Genomic DNA, 16,377 nt, shown 5'->3' on the forward strand with positions numbered 1-16,377 from the left:
TCAAATTTGATTTTAAGTTGCCCCTCTCCCGATAGCACTGCTTTGATCTAAGGTCTTGCATTTAAGCTGCTTCAGTTGGAAAGACACAGTCTGGAATGGAACTCTTATTTTTTTAGAACCTTGCTATGGAGGGCTACAAAATAATTGTTATATGGTGTTATAAGTGTTGAGGTCAATTAAATTTAAACTAGAAAAGAAAACCTTATGTTCTTCCCCCTGCTTCCTGAAAGCAGTCTCATCATCCTTCATTTATTTTGAAAGAATAATTAATAAACAACAACAGCAATTCCTGTTTTAGCTACCTTTTCCAGGCAGGCAACTAACCTATTCAATATGCAAGTAAGGTTTGATATACTGACGAAATAAAGCTAGAGATCTTGTTACTGGTTAAATCTTTTTCTGCTCCCTAGGTCCATTATGACTTTGGTCTGAGAAATATCCTTTCAGTACTGAGGACACTTGGAAGTCAAAAGAGGGCCAGGCCAGGTGAAGGCGAAATGAGTATTGTTATGAGAGGGCTAAGAGATATGAATCTTTCTAAGCTGGTAATAATCTAATTAAATATTTTAACACCTCATATAGTCAAGTCTACTAGATATTTCATGGGATTTTGTAGAAAACTAGAAAAAAAATCTTGCACATCCTTTCATTTAATAGTTAAAACATGGTAATCATGTTGTCATTAAACAGCAATGAGGATTTATTAGACTTGGAAACAGTGCTCAGGGTATAATGGTTCAAATAGGTTAATAGCGTCTTAGCTGTGGGTATGATATTTTAGGTACTGACTCATGTACAGACTGACTATCATAAGTGAACTAAATAATTCTTCTAGAGATTTCTCTACAGATAGGATGTTGTTTCCAATATAAGCTGCAGGTGTTTTACAAATCAATTTTACGTATAGGTTCCAGTGTGTGCTCAGTGGGAAATTTCTTCCAGTTTTGACTTTATTTCTCACATGGCATATGGTTGACATTTTCAAAATGTTATTTTTGTAGTGAGCTGTCTGGTTGGTTGGCTGTGTTTATGAACACAAGCATCTGTATTAAGAAAATGTATTCTCACAGTTTATTATTTTAAAATGGAGATTAATTTTAATTTGAGAACATTCTTTGGATAACCATGCATTAAGCACTTAATAACGTTTGTTTGTTTGTTTGTTTGTTTCAGATAGATGAAGATGAGCCTTTGTTTCTCAGTCTTATCAATGATCTATTTCCGGGCTTACAGCTGGACAGTAGTACCTACGCTGAGCTACAGGCTGCAGTAGCTAATCAGGTTGAGGAGGCAGGATTGGTTAACCATCCACCATGGAATCTTAAGCTTGTTCAGGTAAAATGTTTTTTTTTCCAAAACATTTTTAACAAACAGGAGTCATAACACCATATTAGTAGCTAAACAGCTGTCTCACTTGTGCTTCTAATGTGGGACCTGTGTTTCTAGTACGGGAAAAAACTAAGGTTGTGTGTACATCACACTAAAGAAGACCGATTGAAGGGATTTATGTTTTTATTTCTTTAAATTATCCATCATCTTGGTATAGATGGAATTCATGAGGAATAGCATTGAGTATCTTTTATTTTCTATTTTATTTCTATTTTATATTTATGTATTTACTAGCAGTGTATTAGTATTTTGTTATTTTCTTAAATTGTGTTTATCTCAATCCAAGTTTCTCCCTTCCCTTTTGATTCTCTTTTCTATTTGGGGAGTGGGGAGGGGGGTGTGTGAGTGACTATTGTGGTTATATTGCTAGCTTGGCTTAAACCATGGCAACATAAACCAAAAAGTTGCTTAGTTTTGATATGAATAACACTTGGTTCTTGGCATTTGAGGAAAAGATAAATATACCCTTCATGCTGGCAGCTTGCCATGAGTACAGTAAGTTTTGTTTACCTTGTGTTGCAAGCTTGTTAGACCTGGAGTGTGTTCTGATTGAAAAGCAAAAGAGAGACAGTTGTTAAGGTATGGCAAGAAATTATTTTTACTTCAGAATGTTTGCAAGATGTTATGTTTTGTAAACTGATGATTTAATGATTAAGCTGTAATTTTGGATCATGGTATTTAGCATGCTATAATCCTTATGATGTGTTGCTGATCAATGAGTATGCAGTTATATAGTATGGCGGAAAAGAGGTACTTAAATGGTTTTATGAACCTCTACTCCACCATAACATTTAAATGGCTGACAGTTGTATTTCTGACATGCAAATGTGTTGGAAACTAATTTTGAATTTATTATTAAAGACAGTTAACTCATGTTCTGATGATCTTTATGCCAACACACTTCCCTATACACATTCTTCCTTATAGAGCAAACTACCATATAATTTGCTGGTGAGAGCAAAAGACAAAGTGCAACATTCTTCCTTATGTTACTTCACAGCAACTAAAATATCATGTCTCTGTCATCAGAGGTATATTTATGACTCTGCCCAGACTCCCCCTGATTTACAGGTTTTGTTCCACATTCTACAGGCTGAATCTATAGTGTCCTTCACATGATCAGCAAAAACTGTGCATGAGAGAAAACACTTGACCATCCCACTTAAAGTCACATTGGCCATTTTATTCACAGCTTAATATTTCTGGCTGCCAAACTGGTCACAGGAAGAATGCTTGTGCCGTAGCAAATTCCATCTTCCACTGGGAATAAGAAGTTCGAAATTGTCAAGTTTATGGTGGACTTGATCTTAGTTTAGATTTGTGGTGCCTGTAGATCTTCCTCTTGGACTGATATAATCCTTTATTCATCTTACAGAGGAAGCAGCTATATATACTGCTTCTTACAAGGTTCTGTCATCCAGGACGACTATCAGTCTTTTGTTCCTTTCAGTTCCTCCAAAAGAAGATACTTGTATAGGCAGACTCTGCCACTTCCATAGCAAGCCTAAAGCTAATATTAAAAGAAAAATAGAAAATTCAATAAAGAACTGTCCTGAACCTAAACACATCTGCAGTCCTGTAGGAAGTGCAGTCCTGTTCATTTCATATACTTAGGTATTGTAGAACTATAGCAATTAGTCATGCTTTCGTTGCATTAATGTTTCATTACTATTCATTTTTTCCTTTTGAGTAATATAGAAAATAATTTGTAAAATCTGGTAAAAGTATTTTCAGTTGCTTTGAAAACTTTAGGCAAAATTTAGTTCTGTAAACTTTTTTAAGATTAATTAAGATTAATTTAGATTAGGAGGTGAAGGTATGTGCTATTCCACAAAACACTAAAAGTCAGAAAAAGCATGCTGATTTCAGTTCTAGCCATATAATTTGTATGTTTAATACATTTATAATCACTGACTATCAAATGTATTAAATGCAAGCAAAAATCTTCCAAAAGCATATATTTCTTACAGTAATTTTTTTTTTTTCTTAAATAGTTGTATGAAACTTCTCTAGTACGTCATGGGCTGATGACACTTGGACCTAGTGGATCTGGAAAAACAACGGTCATAACTATACTAATGAAAGCACTGACACAATGTGGCCAACCGCATAGAGAAATGCGTATGAATCCCAAAGCTATTACTGCTCCTCAGATGTTTGGTAAACTAGATGCTGCAACTAATGATTGGACAGATGGCATCTTTTCTACACTGTGGAGGAAAACACTAAAAACTAAAAAAGGTGTGTAAATACTTTCTGTGTGGTATAATAAAAATACCTCTTGAATGATATGTTGAAAAAAACTTCTTGAATTTGCAAAGGTGTTGAAGTTTCCTCTTGAGAGAAACTATAGAGAACATAGATGAGGTTACAGTTCACTTCTCAAAAAAGGTTAACAGTTTAAAAAATTAATATTTCAGTAGTATATCTGCATTAAAAAGTTTCCTTGCCATTTCAGTTCTACAGTGCAGATGTGTTATTTAGAAACTGCTAAATTACAATTTAGATTTACTTATGCTAGTAGAACTATATATGGTGTTTATTTCCTGTGGTTTTTAATTTCAGTAATTTTTGACTGGAATACTGAAATTCCTTTTCATAGTGACTCATTTGTATCTGAAAAAAAAAAAAATCTATTTTCAAAAAGATCATTCTTTTAGAGAGCCTTCCTAGAAGGAGATCATTTTCAAAAGAAAGGTTAATTTTCTATATTAGAAATGTCTATATTTTCTATTGGACATTTTCTATATTCAAAACAAAGCTGGAATTTTAAAGTTTGCCAAAATTTATGCATATTCATTTATATTCATGTTTCAAAAGAAAATAAAAACAATTAGATTTTCTGAATTGATGAGTGATGATAGTCTTCATTAACTTAAATGGGATTTGTGAATATTCAACACATGTTTCTTGTTGCCCAAAGAATCCTTATTTTAGCAACCAAATGCAAAATTCCCCATCCCCTCTGTGCTGCTCAGGAGAGGTGGATGGGAGGAGGAAGGAGGAACAGTTAGATTATGATGGGAAGGAAGCATTTGAGTCTGGAGAAAGCAAAGGGCGTGGGAGAAAGGTGTTTTCATATTTTTGTCTTTGTTTCTCATCATCCAGGTCTATTAATTGGCAATACATCGATTTTCCCCAAGTTGAGTCTGTTTTGCTGGTGACAATAGTTGATAAGTGATCTCCCTGTCTTTATCTCAACCCAAAAACATTTTCACATTATTTTCTCCCTTTGTCCTGTTGAGGAGGGGGAGTGAGAGTGTAGTGGTGGTGTCTGTCTGACAGACAGCCAAGGTAATCTCACCACAGACGTTGTGGCTATTTTACTAATTTGCTAATAATTTTTTCAAAAGTCATTTCTTGACTAAGTATGCAATTTATATGATTATGAGCATCTGTGGAGATGGCAGAAATTACAATAAATGAAAAGATATTTTTATATATTATTTCAGTTCTATACCATCTTTTCTAAACTTACTTTCTTGCTCTATTTTGTTTATTTTTCCAGGTGAAAATGTGTTTCTGATTTTAGATGGTCCTGTAGATGCAATCTGGATTGAGAACCTAAATTCAGTTTTAGATGATAACAAGACCCTCACTCTAGCAAATGGAGATCGAATTCCTATGTCTCCTTCATGTAAACTGTTATTCGAGGTCCATAACATTGAGAATGCCTCTCCAGCAACAGTTTCTCGAATGGGTATGGTCTACATCAGTTCTTCTGCCCTCAGCTGGAGACCAATATTGGAAGTAAGATCATCATTGCTGGCCACTGCTAACTTTACCTTGTTACATGTTTTGTACAGAAAAATAATGTGGGTGTTTTTCAGGCATGGCTGAAAAAACGTTCTCCTCAAGAAAGTGAAGTTTTACAAAGTTTGTATGACAGAATCTTTGAACCAGCATATCAATATATGAAAATCAGCCTTAATCCAAAAATGGAGCTTCTGGAATGTAACTACATTGTGCAGGTAAAACAGATACTGTGTAAGTCTGTATGAATTGACTGACTATAGTAAGTGTCCAGAAATAGCAAAGAGAGCATTTGATAGCAATAAAATTTAATTTGAAAATATTGTTTCCTAAGAAATAAAACCTCAAACTTGATGTTGGTTTCTTATACAATATAAGAGGAACTGTTAGAGATGTGCAGAAGAAACCTTTACTTGTCCTTTTCGCTTCATATATAGTCTAGTCTTCTGTTGACTGACTGGAATTGGCAGGGTTCAGTAAGTTTTCAGAAGCATATGTTTAATAAGCCAGTGGTCTCATTCCAGTTCTTTTAATACCAAACAAATTGTGGTAAGGGTCAGTTTAACCCTACTGGTAGTGTCAACAGAGAGAGTGAAAAATAATTCTAATTAACTTGTTATCTTCAGAAGTAATAGCTGTGATTATGTGAATCAGACCTTCCAAGGTCAATGTAGTGATTTTTTTACCTCTCCCTTCCTATCAGTTAGAATTCTACCTTGACTGGAGTCCAAAATTTATCAGTGATTTATTAATAATAAAACTATGGTTTTGACAGATTTTGCAATACTGTCAGTCCTACACTGCATGTCTCTAGTTGATTTGTTTATGAGTCTGTTGTCATCTGCAGATTGTAAGTCTTCAGACTTTGCATTTGTAGATGTAATCTCAGTTTTATATTGACTGTCTCATAATTAATTCAGTAGTGCATTTGAATAAGAGAGTAGGCAAGACAGTATTTTGGGTAACATTTCCATTTAATATTAAATTGGTAAATTTGCACCCAATATCTCTTTACTGTTCATTAGGGATTTAGCTTCAGATCATCTACAGTTCAAAGTAATTTGCTGCAAATAAATAGCCACAGTAAATGCTGCAAAGATTAACAAATGGAATTAGAACATAGAATTGAAGTCCACAGTCAGAAACTCTGTCACTTGCCAATTTATTATGATGAACAAGATGGATGTGCTATATACACAATTTTTAGAGGGAGAGAGTTTTATTTTCTTCTACATTTGTTGTCTGTGAAACTTCTAACTGAATTGATGTTTTCTTCATGGAAGACTTTTTCTGGGACTTGAAGTTTCCATGTTGTTAGGGCTTGTCAAGAAGCGTGAGCAAGTCAGTGTTCTACTCATGCTGCCTGGTTAGGGAAATATTTCCCTGATTTAAACCGTATTAAATGTTTTTTCCTGTGAATGAAAGTCTCTACTAAGTTTCTGTCACAGGTGTGGCAAAGTAAATAACCTGTAGAGGATCTCCATATTGGGGTTTGTCTACAAACCAGAGCTTTTTTTCTATCATTTGACAGATTCATCTCTTCGCTTGCTTCCCACCTCCAGTGTTAGATTCACTTAGTTTTGATTTCTCTTCCCAGCCAGCATCTCATTTTTGGTGTGGGAAGTTAGGGCAAAACATCGTGTTCATTTCTGTGTTGGGCAGTCGCTTGCAGATACCAGCACTGGCCATTGCTTGACAAGGTTTCGTGGCATCATCTGGCATTTGTCTACATGCATCTCTCTGATCTCCAAGATCTTGTCCTGTTTCCAGGACCTTTCCTCCAACCAGGTTCTTTACCTGCTTCTTTCTGGGCCCCTTTTTTTCAAAGACCACTTCTTTTGGGGACGTTTTCTTTTCCATACCACCTCCCCAGATTTTGCCATAAATGGTCTATATGCAGAAACACTGGACCTCATCAGTATCCTGATCAGTGGTTCTCTCTTATGTCTCTTTGTTAACTGTGCAATTCAGCATGTGCCACTTCATTATAATCAGGTGTTTCCAGAATTTACAAACATCTCAAACCAATTGCATCTAGCAAATATCAGACTTGTATTTGAGTTCTAAAGTTCAGTTTTGGATGTTCACCCACACATACCAAATTATCTAGCTTTTGTTAGCATTCACAATTTAAGCCATTTTTTCATGTAGAACAGCTTCATAATGGTTTTATGTAAAAAGTGGTCCTGCCTTTGCTTTTCTCCTTGTAATTTCATCTGACTAACTGTATATATTCTGGTTTAGGGTTATCCTCTCCTACATGCCTATTGGAAATGCCAATAAACTTGTAGCTATAGTTCTGATGGATATGGTCTGCAGGAAGGAACAAAGGTGTTCAGTGAAATTCTTTACCAGGGATTTACATAGAAGCTAAGCAGTTGTAGTAGAAGACAGAAGGTTCATTTCTAGATAAATAATTGATTAGAAATTAGGAAATGTGTGACAGGAGTATCAGTTCTTAGGAATGACAGAGGTTAACACTGATCCTGAGCTACCTTTGCTGGAACAATGATGTTCAAACTGTTCATAAACAATTGGGAAAAGTTTTATGTGAAGAAGTTTACTGATGATACTAAATTATTCAGGGTAGTAAGGACAAAACAGCTAACCATGAAGAACTGTAGACAGACTTTATGAGATTGAATAAATAGCTAATAAAATGGCAAATGAAATTCAGTGAAGATAAGGATGAAGGGGTTCACACGGGAAAAAAACAAACTGTTCAATGCCATGCATAGCAGACCTAGTGGACATCTTGCCAAAGGGTGTTATAGGTGATTAAAGTTTATGTAGGCTCAATACCAATCTTGATGTTTTGAGGGTGGAAAAATCCACAGAGGATTACTAAACCCAGAAAAAGTGTATTTGTTTCAGAAAGTCCCAAGTTGAAGATGGTACCAGCAGGAAATACCACCCCCAGTATCACCGGGAGGGTTTTTTCTCTGTTTTTACTCTTCTCTAAGTGTCCACTTTTGGTCACTATTGCAAATGGGATGCTGGGCAAGCTGAAGTTTCATCTGATTTGTTGCAACCATTTGTGTGTTTTTAGAAGTCGGTTTATTTTTTTTCTGTTTCCTTTCTCCAAAAACTCATTACAGAATATTGCTAAGAACCAAAGCATCATGGGATATTTTGGACTGCAGCTTGTATTTGAGGGAACAGAAATTTTGTCCAGATGAACTGGGGCACAGCCCATTCTGGAAATAATTAGATAAATTGATTGTCTTTTAATTTATATTTTTAGCACAAAATAGAAGTCAATGTGATAGACACATTAATTGACTACAATTAAGATAAATGCATTAGATGGATGCTGAAAATTCTTCCATGCTTAAAGATGGAAAGAGATGCCTACGCCCCACCTACTTTTGGAGTTCTGAATATCCCACTGTAAAAGCTGTTCTGTTACTCTAGTTCTTAAATGGCATTTATTATATAGACATGATTTAAAAGGATAGTTGATGATCAAATTACTTAAGTAATTTTGAAAATTTTACCCAATTTTATATAGATATCTTTATTCTCTTGGGTTTGTAGTTCTGAATTTTATGTTATTCTTTGGTAACCTGTGTTGGGTTTCAAATTATTATTTAAAGTTTGAGTACACTTAAGTAACGCATGTTCATATATGTATAGAAATTAGAAGTGATTATGTAATACATTCTAATGTACAATATTTCAAAATATTTTCAGTCTATTAATCTTCTGGAGGGTTTGATTCCGTCGAAGGAAGGAAGTGGTTCATCAGCTACATCTCATCTGCATAAACTGTTCTGCTTTGCAATAATGTGGAGTTTAGGTGCCCTTCTGGAGCTGGACAGTAGAGATAAACTGGAAGCCTTCATTAGAGACCATGACAACAAATTAGACTTACCAGAAATGTCCCCTGGCAGCACTGAAACCATGTATGAGTTTTATGTTACTGATCATGGTAAGAAAAAGCATTAACATTATTTTTATGATGGCATTTTAAAACTGAGTATAGCTTCTTTGAAATTTAAAAGTCCTTATTATACAGCCATATGGCCAGAGATTTTTGATGACTATAGTAGTAACACAGATTCCATATGTAGCACCTCTATGCAGGTGGGAAGTCAGAAACAAGGGATAGAGTGCTCACTGGTAATATTTTCTTATTTCTTTTGTTTTTAATTCCATTCTTACAGTTTTGTTTTCTGTTGAGTTCATCAGCCTACAATTTTTAGTCTAGGTTATTATAAATTTTATATAGCTAGTGTTTTTTGGTAAAAATATAATCTGATTTTAATTCCACTTAATTATTTGTCGAAGTCTGATAGCAACAAATCTTACACTTTACAAGACTGTAAGAACAGTGTGATATTTTGAATATTGCGAATACTGATATTTTGCATAGTGTGATATTTTCCAGAAGGAATTTATAGTTTAAATAACACAAAATTTCACGAAGAACTTCCTGTTCTTTCCAAGTATATTTTCACATGAATACACTTATTTCTTTTGTATCCAAATTCAGTTGTTTGTTTGTTTGTTTATTTGTTTGCAACAATGCTTAGCATACACATACACAATCCATATTCTCATGTTCTATAATTTTTCACTAGCAGTGTGAGAATGAGTTTCTAGGTAACATTTTTTTTTTTTCTTTTTTTTTTTTTTATTTAAATAGCCATATATAACTTTAAGAAATATGTGTATATTTAGTAGGATTGTGGACTAATTAGAGGTCATGACTAAGTATGTCCTTTTGGCTAGATTCAAGAAAATGTATCCCTTTTAATACTTTGTAGTATTTCACCCATAACATGTTGGTTGGGTTTTTTTTTTGGAACTAAAAATGTTGAACATGATCAAAATATTGTAAGATATTTTCCTCTTTTTTGGTCACTTCAGGTGAGTGGGAGCACTGGAGTAAAAGAGTTCAGGAATATGTTTATCCAACAGATCATGTCCCAGACTATGCTTCGATTCTAGTTCCAAATGTTGACAATACCAGAACTCAGTTTTTGATAAACACAATTGCAAAACAACAGAAAGTAAGTACAGGATTACTTATTTAGGTATATGCCTACTATATGAAATAAATATAAACCTACTTATAAAGTAACTAGAATTTGCAGTCATTCTTCATATTCTCTGCCTCTAGTCATTGCTTGCCATGTACACTATTATTTACATATTGCTCTGTTTTTATTTTCTAACAGGACTCCTCTGTACTTATTTTTGTGCATGGGCAAAATGCTTAAAGTATCTTCTTTAAAAGGTTAACTCTAACAACCTATCACTTTTTTTAGAGAAAGACATATAATCTTGTTCTTAGTCTTTACACCATATTGATTTTTCTGCTTTATGCTTTCTTGAATAGGGAAACAAGGAAAATAAGTTCTACAGGGCAGTTCATTAAAAACCTGAAATTCCTAGCCTTTGCTGTATTTTTTTTTCTCTCATTGAGAACGCTGTACCTAATAGCAGTAGTCACAAATAGAGAAAAGGAGAGGACAGTCCTCATACAGCTTTCACCAATTTGGTATCATGGCTTTTCACTCAGACCACATTAAACAAGAGTTATTAAAACATAGGCCTAATTTCAAACACAGGAAGACCTGAAAAGTCCATATTTTGCTTTAGCACTATACTTTTAATAAGCCTAGCAACTTTGTGTGGAAATCTCTGTCAGCTTGCAACATATAAATCAGTGCACTCCCTTCTTAGTACCTGGAGCCAATATCAGAAATATAACAGGTACATGAGCCAGTCCTGGAACCTGTATTTTTCTGTAAAATTCTGGAATTTAGACAGAAAAGCTGTTGGTTGGGTTTGATGCAGCTGTTCCAGAGGCCATAATGTGGGTGTGCCTTTGATGCATCTGACACAAATTATGAAAACTTGCAAAATTTTTAGAAACAGATTATTAATCTCTGTATGTTAATGCGTTGGGAGATACTGATTATATTTCCAGGTACATTCTTTTGGCTGCCATTGCAATAGAAATAATGGACATTGCAATATTTCAAAAAGAATCTCTGAAACCTGGCATTTTCCACAATTCAGTGTTTCTGTGGGGTACAATTGAAATCTTGCTCTCTTCAGTTGAAAAGTTTCAGCATTCAGTGTGCAATGGGACTATCTATGCTTCCCTGTTGACCAGTGTGACTGGAAGCAGTCAGCTTACTTTGTTTGCAAGCATTTTATTTCTTTGGTAAGGTTTGATTTGATCACATATTGAACTGTGACAGAGAAATTTTATTTTGTTTTATTTTGTTTTATTATTTTCCTGTGGATAGGATCGCAGCAGCATGAACTTTCTTTCCAAGTACAGCTGAATTATACATACTAGGTGAAACCAAAGGGATGTTTCAGAGATCTGACTTCACTTGTTGGTTCGGAGAGTTTATTACTATCATCTGTGGTGTCATGGTTAAATGGTTGCTTGGATGTTCAGAAACTGAGTAAAGAATGAGACCATGTGGTATCATTGTGGCTGTCTGTTAGAGAGCATTAATTTAAAGCAGGAGCAAGTCGGTCAGGAGTGCTCAGGCATTTAAAATCTCCTACAGGAATCTCCTGGATTATGAACTTTAGTGCTCACAGTCATAAAGAAATGCATACTCCCTTCTGTAAACTGATTAAATTCCTTTCATGAAGTTGATATAAGAGTGAGGATAGCATCTGTCAAAAACATAAGTAAGGTGAAAACCTGAGTTGGAAAAACACCACTAACTCACTTCCATGAGATGAAATGGGAGATTTTTATTAAAGGCTTAAGAGAAAGGAAAGAAGTATTAATCCTTTTGTTCAGCAACATTCTGATTTAGTTTCAGATTTTACCAAGATAAGAAGGAAAGTCTCTCATACATTCTCGCTTCATCCTTCCTCTTTTGACTCTGGACATAACTTGTCTTGGAGAATCTATGTGGGATGAAAAACACATACTGTGTGACTGCATATGGAGACAGAAAAAACCTGCCAGAATAATACATTATTCAAAAGCAGATACAGAAAGTATCCCTTTCTCTAAAATAGGTCTGTTATGCAGATTTAATTTTAAGTTCTGATACTAATGTGATTTAAATATGTGTTACAGGCAGTTTTGCTCATAGGAGAACAGGGGACTGCAAAGACAGTCATGATTAAGGGATATATGAAGAAATATGACCCAGAAGAGCATTTGTCAAAGTCTTTAAACTTTTCGTCTGCCACAGAACCATTTATGTTTCAGGTAAAAATACAGATTTTAAGCAACTCTTGCATGTAGTTTCCTTGCTAAGTATTTCAAGTGTACTTAATTCTGATGATAAAATAAGTGATTTAGAAACAAAGTCGAAAAGATCTTTTTCCTCTAAGTCACTTAAACGCTTCAGAAAATTCCATTAAAATAATTTTTGCAGATTGGAATATAATATAGTCACTCAGAAATAGATATATTCATGATTGCTGTATGCTTTTTCATTATGGAATTCTAAGAATCCATTTTTTGCTGAAGATCTTTCCTTTTCATTTTAGATTAATGAAAACTTTTGTTTCTACTGCTTCATTTTTTTCCTGATTCTTCGTTTTTAAACCATAATATTTTTAAATAAATAGCAGATTTCCACTTACCCTCTTATTTTTCCTTAGCTCAGGAGTGTCTACAGCATCAGAAATCAAATTGTTAAGGTCCTCTAGCATTGCAACTTTGTAGAGATTTCCCTTTCCTAATATAACTGTTAAAAATCCATATAAATACAAACAAATTCTACAGATAGTTTTCTCAAGTGATTGAAAAGATGATTTATACCACTGTGCTGTGATCCAATACTACTAAGTTGCTAGGATGTGATCCTGTAATGTTAATTGGCTTCATTACCTCTTGAAAGCGATGAATTCATGGTGACATTCCACCAGTAGGATAAAGTAATCATCTTGGAGTAGTTCTTGATTGAGAAGTCTGCTCATGGAGCGGGTCTTACAAACTCCATCCCAAAATCAAACTTCTTTTTTAAGAAGCTCATATAGATGTTATTAAGAAAATGGTGAAAATTAATGGATTTAAAATTATTATTTTAAGTCCCAAACTCACAGAATATCTGTTGAGGTTTTCTGTTATGCATAAGATCTTTGGCCATGGCTTATATCAAACTGGGATATAAGACAGGCATTCTTCCAGGCATGCAAGATTACTTGAAAAGTCAGTATCTCTGTCACAGTGTCCTTTACTTAGTGTATTATGGGTCCCTAGAGCATTCCTATCTTGAAAACAAAACCCAGACTTCCTCGTCTCTGGTACAGAGTCTGTGAAAGGATCTTATTTTGTCTTGTCAGTCCTGTAGTGCCTCAAGATATGTGCTTTCTTTTCATCTAGCTCACTGAATACGTAGCTCACTCTGCTGATTATAGCAGAACAGTTGAAGTACTTCTAATCACTTGAAAGAGCCACAGTACGAACAGTGTTTTAAATTTTGAGTCATCTGAGGATATTTGAAAGATTGGGTGATTTTGGATGCATTCGATGTGCTAAAAGTTTCTTAGTTTCTTATGTAATCACTTCTGTTCTCTTAACAGTTTCTCTTTTTCACTTTAATCACATATCTCCAAAATGACAATGGTATGTATGTGTTTATCTTGGAACACTCAGCTAATTATTTTATGTTGTGAAAAAACAGGACAAAAAAAAATCTGGCATGCATCAAGAATAGTGTGTCCAGCAGGACTAGGACAGTGATCCTCCCCCTGTACTCAGTGCTGGTGAGGCTGTACCTCAAATACTATGTTCAGTTTTGGGCCCCTCACTACAGGAAAGACATTGAGGTGCCGGAGAGAGTTCAGAGGAGGGTGACCAGGCTGGTGAGGGGCCTGGAGCACAAGTCTGATGAGAAGTGGCTGAGGGAACTGGGGCTGTTTAGCCTGGAGAAAAGGAGGCTGAGGGGAGACCTTATTGCTGTCTGCAACTACCTGAAAGGAGGTTGTAGCATGGAGGGTGTTGGTCTCTTCTCCCAAGTATCAAGTGATAGGACAAGAGGAAACGGCCACAGGTTGTGCCAGAGGAGGTTTAGATTGGATATTAGGAAAAACTTCTTCACTGAAAGGGTTTTCAGGCATTGGAAAAGGCTGCCCGGGGAAGTGGTGGAGTCACCATCCCTGGAGGTGTTTGAAAGATGCATAGGTGTGGTTCTTCAATACACAATTTAGAGGTGGACTTGGCAGTTTTAGGTTAACGGCCGGTCTCGATGATCTTAAAGGTTTTTTCCAACCAAAACAATTCTATGATGCTATGAGAAAACTTGTATCTGTTTCAAAAATGCTATTAATACTTCTATCTTTATGACAGTATATGCTACATTGCTTATATAGAATGACATTTGCTTGTAAAACTAAAAAAATATTTTTCTAAGGAAAACATTGGCTACCATCTTGTAAGGTATTTCTTCTGCCATTGTTTACATTCCAAGTACCTTTAGAAAGACTGTAGAGCTGTAGAACTTGATATATTTCAATTATATATCAATGTCTTGTTAGTTCATTGCATCCTGCTTCTTATTTAGTTCAAATCTCAGTCTTCAAAGATTGTCACCAAAATGTTAATATATTGTATTATTATATTGTAAGTAATAAAGGCATTAATTAGTTCACAAGACATCTGGGAAATCATTGTTAAAGGCATTTAAGTTGCCTCTATATGGTGTGCAGATATACTGCAAATATAAAACAATTGAGCTTAGCTAGGGGAAATCCAAAGCAATCAGATTTTTAAGACAGTGCATGAAAAACTCTCTAAAATCAGGTTACTTTTCCTTTCCAGTGCTACCCTTTGGAAAGGAGATTCTTAAACACCTTTGTAAATAATTCCAATATTTATAAAAATTATTATATAGATAGTGAAAATACTAATTCTGCTTGTTGATATTTTAGCTTCATTCCCTCATTTCTCAAATTGCATATGCTATCTTCCCACTAACTCTTACTGATCCATGAAGAAAGAAGAAAAAAAAAATATACAACAGAATTCACTATTTCTGATCTGTTTTCTCTTAGTGGTTTCTCTAACATTCATCTTGAAATGTTTCAAGACTGAAATACAATTGACAATAAGAAGTAATGTTTCATACAGAGATAATGTGTCATGCTAAAATTAATGTCATTTTAGTTTGGTGATTTTACTATAATTACCGGCTTCAATGCTGATAATGAAATACTAATTTCCCAGTTTGAAAACTTAAAAAAACCCTTCTCTAGTAGCCAGAGGTGGGTTGCAGGACATAGTCCTAAGCCCAAACAATTGCATAGAAATGAGCGTGAGGAACAGGAGAATAAAGTTCCTTAATGATGAATCAGAGATTAGGCTACTAACAAAAAGAGGAAAATACTGGATAAATGCTCTAGCAGAAGGAAATAAGTAACACATTTTTTTAACTATATGTTGCTTCACATGGAAAACATGAACTTTCTTTAATTTTCAGAGAATGATAGAGAGTTACGTGGACAAACGCGTTGGAAGTACTTATGGACCTCCTGGGGGCAGAAAAATGACTGTTTTTGTTGATGATATCAATATGCCATTTATCAATGAATGGGGAGATCAGGTAACTGGTTTTTTAACAAATATTCTTGCATTGTTATGCTTTTTTATATATACATGGGAATCAGTGGACTTCCTCAATATTTTAGTTAACTGTTAATTATTGGAAATTTTTTCTAATTTTGTTACATTGAAGAAAAAGGAGAAAATCAGATTTCTTGATGAGACATGTAGGATAATGGTATATCTTATATTATTTCCACTTTCGCTTGTATTTGTAACACTAAATAAACACATTGCACTCTGGATTAGAGATTTTTGGCTTTTGATGAGCTTATCTACGACTTGGCTGTGTAACATTCATGTGGCTATACCATCCCAAAATCAGATGAAAGTGTCTCACAGTTCCTTCCGATAGCAGATCTGAAGTATCTCCAGCCCAGGACTCTAGGTCTTCTGGAATGTCTTTCTGAACACAAATATCATGTATTATTATTACTATTTTAATTTTGCTCAGAGTAAATAACAAATTAGAAACCTGGGACCTCTGTGCCCTTTTGAATGTTCACACGCTCTCACTTCTGTGAGGCTCACAGTTTGGGTTAAGGCTGCACACAGCATTGAGCTGGTTTGTTAACAGTGTGGGTAGTAGGTCTGATTGTGAGTGGGCTTGGGCATGTACTTAAGGGGCAGTATGGATATAAGTGAGACTATGTAGGCTGGATAGTTCCTCCTCTTCACTTTGGTAAGCTGTTTTTGTT

General features: G+C 34.8%; 1 protein-coding gene across 1 annotated transcript in view; it reads left to right on the forward strand.

Annotated features, from left to right (window-relative positions):
* Window positions 1–16,377, forward strand: part of DNAH8 (dynein axonemal heavy chain 8) — a gene marked incomplete at its 3' end in the record, with an annotated part of 133,193 nt that overhangs the window by 58,057 nt on the left and 58,759 nt on the right. The window contains exons 43-51 of the mRNA XM_080341459.1: window positions 411–545; window positions 1,174–1,335; window positions 3,384–3,630; window positions 4,898–5,139; window positions 5,220–5,360; window positions 8,836–9,073; window positions 10,015–10,157; window positions 12,206–12,340; window positions 15,558–15,680. Coding sequence (XP_080197585.1) covers window positions 411–545; window positions 1,174–1,335; window positions 3,384–3,630; window positions 4,898–5,139; window positions 5,220–5,360; window positions 8,836–9,073; window positions 10,015–10,157; window positions 12,206–12,340; window positions 15,558–15,680 — 1,566 coding nt within the window. The remainder of the gene's footprint in view (window positions 1–410; window positions 546–1,173; window positions 1,336–3,383; window positions 3,631–4,897; window positions 5,140–5,219; window positions 5,361–8,835; window positions 9,074–10,014; window positions 10,158–12,205; window positions 12,341–15,557; window positions 15,681–16,377) is intronic.

Source organism: Nesoenas mayeri, assembly GCF_963082525.1.
Source record: "Nesoenas mayeri genome assembly, chromosome: 3".
Classification (NCBI taxonomy): domain Eukaryota; kingdom Metazoa; phylum Chordata; class Aves; order Columbiformes; family Columbidae; genus Nesoenas; species Nesoenas mayeri.